Source organism: Vigna umbellata, unplaced genomic scaffold (genome assembly GCF_029865625.1).
Source record: "Vigna umbellata cultivar VRB3 unplaced genomic scaffold, Vumbellata_1.0 scaffold_674, whole genome shotgun sequence".
In the NCBI taxonomy this organism is placed as follows: Eukaryota; Viridiplantae; Streptophyta; class Magnoliopsida; order Fabales; family Fabaceae; genus Vigna; species Vigna umbellata.
Genome location: NW_028274441.1, coordinates 26,742 through 36,278, shown reverse-complemented (window position 1 = coordinate 36,278; position 9,537 = coordinate 26,742). Strand labels below are relative to the sequence as shown.

The 9,537-nt window shown below is 30.9% G+C and overlaps 1 protein-coding gene across 1 annotated transcript; it reads left to right on the top strand.

The window, feature by feature from the left end:
• Positions 1-5,772: 5,772 nt before the first annotated feature.
• Positions 5,773-8,630, top strand: LOC148190646 (CDP-diacylglycerol--glycerol-3-phosphate 3-phosphatidyltransferase 1, chloroplastic/mitochondrial-like). The gene is made up of 7 exons (XM_088102702.1): positions 5,773-6,113; positions 6,314-6,411; positions 6,532-6,582; positions 6,652-6,765; positions 7,726-7,782; positions 7,869-7,954; positions 8,045-8,630. Exons 1-7 carry the CDS (start codon positions 5,969-5,971, stop codon positions 8,163-8,165), a joined length of 672 nt encoding a protein of 223 aa, XP_087958828.1. The 5' UTR covers positions 5,773-5,968; the 3' UTR covers positions 8,166-8,630.
• Positions 8,631-9,537: the final 907 nt, after the last annotated feature.

Below are 9,537 nucleotides of genomic sequence, written 5' to 3'. Positions count from 1 at the left end.
CTACAGTGATCGGTGTTAATTTAAAATTGGAAAATTTGATGGTGAGAAATATGAGGAACAATGAAAGTGAAATAATAAGTAAGTAAGCGTCCAAAGACGTTAAAGTTGTGGAATTTAATTAGAGTTGTTAATAATAAGCGAATAAATCGAATAGATTATGTAAATGTGATGGTGAAAGAAATCTAGCCATAGTAATTTATGAGAAAACATTTAAGCCTATTTGATAAATAATAAAAAAGTGATTAAAGTGGGAGAATTTGTCAGAGGTTTGATTTATTTAATAATATGTATTAATATTTGTACTTGTGTAGGGAGGCCCGCGGGTGGGAAAGATTCGAAATGAATTAGAATGGAGATGAAGGGAGGTCCAAAAGGACAGGACTGTGGGTGTGTCTCATAGGCATAGCTGGAGTCTGAGAAAACAAAGGAATCTTTTCTTTTATACAACAGTGGGGAATCTATGGATAGAGGCTGTGGTGACAGTGGCAGCAGTGTTGTACAGATAGAAAGAGATAGATGGAGAAAAGGAAATGTTTTTATTTACTTTATATCAATTAGTTCAGTTGGTCAAAGACAAAATGGCACCGTCAACCTCAGCCTCAGGCTGCTGCTCATTCATTATATATGCTGCTAGCTATAGCTACCTCCTCACAAATGTTGGTTAAAAGGAAAAACGTAATCACGGGGCATAACATAACCCTTGCTTTGCTTCGTCTTGTGTGTTATATATCATTCTTAATTGGGTCTGGTCCCATGTTACAGCTACCCTATTCTCAAGATTCGCCATTGATTCGCTTATATCTCTTGAAGGCGACCTAACTCCATTGCTTCCTTCTCCTCACCACACTACACTATTGCTATAACTGTTGAGTTTATCAGGGAAAGGCTTATCCAGAAGATACAACACTACCAAGACTCGTTTGAGTCAAATCAGACTATGATATTACTGGTTGGTTAATCAAAGAGAAAGTTTATTAAAAAAATATAATACTAGTAAAATTTGAATTTAACCACATGAAAAATGTCACCATTCTTCAGCGAAAATCTTAAAACAATAGAGTAATAAATCTTCAACCTTATATATAATCTTCTATGTAGTGTTTTATTAAGATACAACACTACATAGATTCAATCTGTGTTTCAACTCATCATAATCACGCAAAACATTCAAATCAAACGTGCTTACCATCCCTGCTTAATACATTCTATCTGCTACCGAGAGATTCAACCTTTCCGTTTCACTTTGAGTTCATATATAGTTCTTTTTTTTTTTTTTAGATTATTTTATGACGGAAATCTCGTCCAGGGACGAGTCTTCATTTGTTCACTAGATTAATTTAGAATCTAATTATTTAATAATAATAATAATAATTAGTTAAGATCTTTAGATCATTCTCTCTATCCTCAGAAGTATAATGAGTCCACGAGCATAGTTATATTCTAAATTATTTTCTTTAAAATTTAATATAAATAGTTTGATAACTAAGGCTAAAAACAAATTTAAATTTTAATTAATAAATTAATTATCATTTTTTATTAATAATTGAGACTATTTTAAATATTAATAACTTTTAATTTATAAAATTATGTCTAATTTAGTTAATATAATAATTAATTATTTTTTCGTTAAATTAATTATTATTTAATGTCTTTTTGTGGTGCTTTTTAATAGTAATAATTTGGTTCATTGTATATATTTGTTTTAATTTTTTATTTTGAGCTAATATGACATTTGTTTATTGTTTTAGATATAACTTTTCTATATATTAGTTCTGACTAGTTTAAGTAGCATTGAATTCTACATTTTCAAGAGTCACATTATCTAGTTTTGAACTTAATTGCTATTTTTTTATGATGTTTTGAAGTTGAGAGAAATTTGTTGAAATTTTGTAAATGAATTCATACATATCCAATTCTCTTTTTATTAGCTTAAAAACTTTTTAATTGGGCTTATGTGATATTTTTTTCCCAAATGAAATCAAAGATACTAAGTTTCTTTAACTTTTTGCAAGAAGACAACCTAGGTTGAGTTACAGAAGACACATATTAAATTGTATTCAATCTTCATTATTGTTCTTGTACAAATTAATTTGGGATTTAGGGATTGAAAAATATGAAACACAAATTGAAAAACAAATTGAAAGATTAAAAGAAAATCAAAGAAAGGAAAATGAATCACTCCACAATTACAAACAATGTCAAAATCACAGTTCTTTAAAGATTCACATCAAGTTTGAACAACTTAGTTTTCTAATCAAGTGAATCAATTAATACAAATTAAATACTAAGTTTGAACAACTTAGTATTTAACTATCAAATCAATATTCAATTGGCTTGTGTTTCGGTTGAATTGGTCTGAGGGTCGGTCGTCCTTCCTTACTGTGATCTCTTCTGATCTTCAATCCTCTCCAAGAACGCGATCCACTCCGATGGGTTGTTGACCTGCAGAAGACACTCCGACGTTCAAGTCAGATATGTTTCATAAAGAGGTCTATATTTTATTAGTATAGAAAAGGATCATTGTACCTGACATCAGTTGTATTATTTATAGAGTTTGTGGCAGTCAAGTCCATTGATTAGTTATCAATGCAGAATAGTTTTAGGGAATCAAACCCAATAATTAATACCGGATATTTGTAGAGTGTAAATCGGTATATTTCATGTAGTACATAAGCCCCCAAGTCCGAACAAGCTCTTTATTAAAATAGGTGTGTAGGGATTATTATGAGCTTTAAAAGAGGTCGCTCACGTTGTATTTAGGGAGTCTATCTTCGATGTTTTAAGTTTTCATTGCTCTATGTACCGAGCGGCAAACTCTAGGAGTTCTCTTTGGATCTGTTCCTTAGACTGAATAGAAGAGTTCTCTTTGAAACTTTTTCCTCTACAAGAGATTTTCACTCAAAAAAATATGCTTTTAAATAAAGTAAACGCTTTAATATTTATTTTTATAATGAAAAGGCATTGGAACCTGACAAAGGTGAACGTGTTGAGTAGTTGACTGATAAGAGTTCTTTTTCGAACTTCCTGCGTAGCGGGGATTTCTGAAGCCATTTTTCTGACTTTCCCCCGAGCGGCTTGAGACATGAGTCATTTTTCTGACTTCCTGCGTTGAGCGGGAATTTCTGAAGCCATTTTTCTGACTTCCCCCGAGCGACTTGAGGCACTCCAAAAGTCTTAGAAAATAGCATAAAAGTAGAAATCTAGCACTCTTTATATTTATTTTGATGTCTTGAAAATTTAAAATCCTATACAACTTGAATTAGAAAAAAAAAGTTATGATCAAAACAATAAAGATTAAATGAGTTGAAAATACAAAATTAAAGTACACTTTACCAATTTATTACTAATGAAAGAAAATGATATAAGAACTAAAAATAAAGCATATGAAAAGAGCAATCAAGTTGTTCTTTATAAAATAATAAATAAAGAGAATATACTAAAAAATATTAATGACAAATAAAATAAATTAGATTTTAGAATTTCTAACCGCTATCATTTTAATTTTTAAAGAAAAGGACACAAAACTACAATATACAATCAAGTAAACAAAAAAACAATTAAGAGAAAATTCAAAGTTAAAGTACTGAGTGTATAAAGACAAATTCAGAAAAAGTTTATTGTGTGTGAAAACACGATAGGTTGTAAGTTAAATCATTATAATATTATTTATATAATGAAGTATACATGTGAAATGTGATTGTACTCTCTTGTTTTTGAGAGAGTTTCTCATTTGTGAGAATTCTTGATCTTAGAAATTAAGAAGGATACCTATAAAAGTTGATACATGTTACTTGAAAAAGTATACGAGAGGAAAGAAAGGGTTGGATGTCTCGCCTAAAGACTTCTGCTCGTGCTGAGTATAGTACTCGGTGGGTGTACCTAACCGAAGTTTTTACTCGTTAGTCCATTGAGATGTCGGGGAGATAAGTCTGAAGTTGCAATGGAGGACGACTCGAATCGCCCTGTTTTGCGTAATAGGTTAGGACGACAAAGTGCGAGGAAACAACATTGATCTATAGATGGATTGGTGTGATATTGTTTAAGCGTTGATATATGATACTATTACTTGATATAGCTTGTGTTTAATGTTGTTTTAGTGTATTATATTATATGATGTTGTTTTAGTGTATTATATTCTATGATGTTGTTTTTGGTTGCTCACCCTTGCATGTTTGTGGTTATGGTTTCCACCTGCAATGATCGTACTTGTACGAAAGTAGATGATATTGCAGATGATGCTGGAGTGCAATAGTGTGACGAGAAAAGGGAAATTAGTTCTTCTAGGATTTTAGTGATTTTGTTCTTTAATTTTTTTTTTCAGACTTGGTGTTTCGGTAAAGGTTATCTTTTGGATTTATTTGCATTTTGCAAGAACTGCATTTTTTATTTTTGCTTCCGCAATACTATTGGAATAAAGTATTTTATTAATTTGAAAAGATCGATTTTATAGTAAACTATATAAGGATAGTATTATTCTAATTCACACGTGACATCCGGTTAGGAGTGTTACATATGTACGGAAGAGATCTATGTAAGCTAATATTTTTGTACTAGTTTATAATCAATTTTATTTAATTAATAAAACTTCTGAAGTACAATGTTTAAGAAATAAATAAACATAACCCAAATAATTGGAGCGAATCATTATAAATACTTTCCTTAAGTATAAATTATTTTCATTATTTGTTAGTCTTAAAAAATTTCAATTATTTTAGTATTTATTTCCTTTTAAGTCCTTATCCTAAGGATACTACTTTAATGTTAAAAATGAAAAACATTAATTACGATAACCAAAATAAAAAAACACTAACATAATTTTAAATTATTTTATTTTTCAGAAATGTGAGTCAAGAAGTGTTTTTTTTTAAATAAAAACTAATATATTAATTTTTAATTTTTATATATTACGAACACTAAGGCTTATATTATTTTCGAGAAACAATACTCATTTTTTTCACAAAAATATTGTTTAAGGAATATAATTACACATAACATTCATTGATTTAAAATTATTCTTCTGTATTAAATATTTTACTTATGAAATTATATTGATTAAAAGGGTTATACAATAATAATTAAATTTTTACATATTTTTTTGATCTTAAAATTACTTATTTAGTGTAATGACAAACTAATATATTTTTACAGTATTCTAAATACATTTTGCCGTGATAATTCTTTACGCATAAAATTATAATTTATAACGTAATATAAAATAAAATAATATATGTAATGAAATTTTGAAATAATATTTTATCAAAAAGGTAATTATTATTTAATAAGAGTATTGCAAATTTATTTATTTATATTTATAATTAAAAAATAAAATATATTAATATTCTTCTTCCAAAATAATTAATTTCATTAATTAATTAAATTACGTTTCTGTAAATAATTTTTAATTGTCTTGTTTTTAAAATATTCTTTTTATCTGTGTTATGTTTAGTGTTAAACAATTTTAGTTAAAGATAAATAAAATAAAATAAAACACTACAAATATAAGAGTTCTGAATTATTTCTTTTAAGGAATTAAATTTAACTAGGGTGATATTTAGATAAACTTAAAATATAAAATAGTAATTAAATTAAAAATTGTAATTATTAATATTAATTATTTAAAAATAATATAGAAAATTGGATGAAATTTAGATGACTTAAAATGTAGGTGAATCTATTTTTAAAATACATACATCCGAACTATTGCGAAAGCCACAAAAAAGGACATCTAACCGAACAGTGAGATTCGATAAGTGATGAACAAACATCCTTAGAGTTAGAAATTAGAAATTAGAAATTAGAAATTAGAAATGCTCGTAGTTATTTGTGAAAACAAAATCACAAGGGTTTGGTTTTGGTAGCCAACACTACCTGCGTCTTTCGCCTGCGCAGCGTCTGTACTCTGTCTGTTATTGTGAGTGCGAAATCGGGTTAGTTGGGTTGTTGGTGCGGGTCGGCATCACAGAAAAACATGGTTGCCGAGATGAATGTCCGTGAATTGTCCATATCTAAGAATGACCGTACTTCAATGCCTGCCATCGCCAATTCCAAATTCCTTACTTTGCCCACCATCTTGACTCTTGGCCGTGTCGCCTCAATACCTCTTCTTGTCGCGAGTACGTTTCGTTTTCTATTTTACTTGTTATAATTGAATTTTTGCCTACCTCGAAACGATGCTATTCAAATTGTTTCCTCCTAATTTCTTTCCCAAATTGCACGTGCTTCCATCGTCTTGATTCAATGACTTGTTACAATGCTATATTGTTCACTGATTTCATGTGATCAAATCAAATGTTTTCCCTTATATTTTGCTTAGCCTTCTTCATGGATGGTTGGCGAGGAACAGTTGTTACTACAAGTATCTTCACCGCTGCAGCAGTTACAGATTGGCTTGATGGTTATATTGCTCGTAAGGTACCTACTCTTAATTTTTCATACTCTCTCTCCTCCCTTTTGGTACACCAAACATTGGAAGCATTTTCGGTTTTTCAACTTACTAATGTATTAAAACAAAGTCTCTTACTTGCAATGCAGATGAAAATGAAATCTACATTTGGTGCCTTTTTAGATCCAGTAGCTGATAAGGTAATTTTCTTTAGCTCCAAGTTTCTCTCACCAATATGTGAATTTAATTTTTGCTGAAACTGAATGCAGCTCATGGTTTCTGCCACATTGGTCTTATTATGTACTAGACCTTTGGAAGTTGCTGTGTTTGGACAATTACCATGGCTATTGATCATACCTTCAATCACCATAATTGGTAGAGAGGTAATGCTTGCATATCTCGTATATGCAATTTCAAGACTTTGATTACTTGTGGAACCTTTCAGGCAATGAAATTTATGGATCTTAATTCTATTGTATTTCCTTAACTTATTCTATCTTGTTTACTGTATAATGTGGTTCTTTGTTATTAAATTAGCCTCAAACCAGTTTCTACTACTTGCCATGGAATCTGAATTATTAATGGTTATTTTATCACACTAGAATGCGCTAAAACATAGGTTTGGTCAAATTCTGTGCGTGAATATCAGGCAAATCCGTTGCTTTATTTATCAATAGCATAATTCCGAGTCTGTAAATTTCGCTTCACTTATGGTTGCCGTGTTCTCGCTCTCATGGTATGACCATTGAGACTACTTGAAGCTCCGGAGGACAGAATCAATGATGTTCTGATAATGTATCCCATCTTCTTTCTGTAGTGTGCAAAATATCTTTAATATTTGTGTTGATGATTTAAATCATTATCCAAAAGCCACCAAACCTGTCTCTGACTTTCAGATCCATTCTTCAACGTGAGAATAGAAGGGAATATCAACTGAGGTGTTACTCTGTGTGTATATGTACTCCCATTTCACCTTACCAGGAAAGTTAGTATGATTGTTTTTTGCTCGGGTGTAGAATTGCAACACATGTATAGACTCCAGACCTGAGTTCAGGATAAATTAAGACTCGTAATCATGAATAGTCCAGATAGCGCTCTTACATCTGGGGGCTATTGCTTATCCAAGATGGAGGGGTAATTATTCTAGATCCCTTGAGTCTGTGCATGTTAGCTTGCATGTATGCAGACGTATTTGTTTATATACGATTCTAGTTTTATATAGTTCTTGTGTTTTCCTTTTCATTTTCCATTTAATTTTCCTTTCAAGTCATCATGCCTTGTCTGCTATACTCAGTGAATTGGGAACAAATGTTTTACAATTTCTTCTTGTAACTTGCAAATAGATAACCATGTCGGCACTGAGGGAATGGGCTGCTTCCCAGGGTAGCAAGCTTCTAGAGGTTTGTTTTATTACCTGTTTTCTTGAATCAATTGCTTGCTCTACATCCCAAGTTATGAGCTTGTATAATTAAGCAAAATTTAACAGGTTGTTGCAGTTAATAATCTGGGGAAATGGAAAACAGCCACACAGATGTTGGCGTTAATTATCCTCCTTGCTACGCGGGACTGCAGGTATTTATTTTCCTTGCATTTCAAGGAAACTGTTTTATTTGCAATCAAAAGAATAACTGCTGATCCTGTTTCCGTTTCATACTTTCTCAGTCGTGGAGGACCTGCCATTTTGGTAGGATCTGGTGTTGTCTTGCTTTACATTTCAGCAGGGCTTTCCTTATGGTCATTTGTAGTATATACGAGGGAAATTTGCAAGGTGTTGCGGAGGTAGAATGGTTGCTTGCTCTTTGCTTGCACATGTATCCACTTCTTTGGTGGCTTTGATTCTTTTGATAATTTCTTACGTAAAAAGTTTGGTTAGTGATTTCATGGAAGGAAAGCACTCCTTGTGACAAACATATATATAACGTTTACTTTCAAAAATGTCCAACTCTGCTTGCAAAGTAACACCATTTTTCCAATTCTTGAAAATTGTATTGTTTTTTTCCCGTAGTCAACCAAGGTAAAGAAAAGAAGAAACAAAGAAAAAAAAAATGACGTGTGGATTGAATTGGAAGAATCCAGGTTACTAGTCATGCAGATCGAATTCCTATATACATTTTGGAGCCCATTAAAGTTTGCCACACGAGAAATTTCACTAGAGGAGTTATTGTATGGTTGTTATTGACTCTTAAATTGGTTTTCTTCAGGTCTATTATTTGACAACACTTAAATACAAGAGTTATTTTTCAGTGTCCGGTCATGTTTGAATATTCCATGCCATTTGACCTTACCTTTCTTTTTATGTGTATTTCCATTTTACTTTTGTGTCCTAGGCATTTATGGTTTGAGTGAAAATAGTTGATTGAAGATGTCTTGAAATGCAGGAACCTTACTTATTATTCATAATTTTATTTGAATCAACTTGAACATTAAAATGCTCTTATCCTCCGTATATATATGGTTGATAGAGAAGTTTTTAATGGAGAAGTCAATGACAAAATCATAAGACTTTTGTTCAGTTATTCGGTGGATTTCACAATGTTAGATGCCCTTCATTTTACTTAACACTTCATCAGTAATTGAGCTATTTAATATTGTGATGAGACCTGAATTTAATTTGAAAATATCCTTAAGCTCCACCAATGTTAGCAACAAATTCAAACTAATGGTGTGACATTTATTGGAATCTTTAGCTGTGGAAGATGATGAGATAATTGATCTTTGGAGCCTAGTGATAGAATTTGTTACATTTATTTATTTTTTGTCTTGCCATGAATTTCTTCGACACCACTTGTTTATATTCATGTTTGTGGTACATTGATTGTCATTTATTAGATTTTTTTTTATCAACTAACATTTTAGTTACGAAGGTGTTGATATCACGTAATTTTTTCCTAGTGTTGAAAGCAAAAAGTTATTATATATGTTGGAGAGTTCCTCATAATAAGAAACAAGTTCGACCATTGATGGGTAAGATAAGTTTTCTTCAAAATTCATCTCCAAAAGAAGCTCCAAAAGGTTTTTAAGAAATGCTTAACCAATGATGATTATTTCTATGAAGAGTAGAGAACCGAGAAGCTATCTTAGTTAAACAGGATAAGTCAATAAATTATGTTCATGTTTGTACGTTTTCTCGTCATTAATTTAAAGGATGACATTAA

Bases quoted from the DNA above. Each gene is read 5' to 3' on its own strand.
- LOC148190646 (XM_088102702.1), top strand. From the start codon at position 5,969: ATGGTTGCCGAGATGAATGTCCGTGAATTGTCCATATCTAAGAATGAC. The intron at 6,114-6,313 runs GTACGTTTCGTT...TATTTTGCTTAG, and splicing joins AATACCTCTTCTTGTCGCGA to CCTTCTTCATGGATGGTTGG. The intron at 6,766-7,725 runs GTAATGCTTGCA...ACTTGCAAATAG, and splicing joins TCACCATAATTGGTAGAGAG to ATAACCATGTCGGCACTGAG.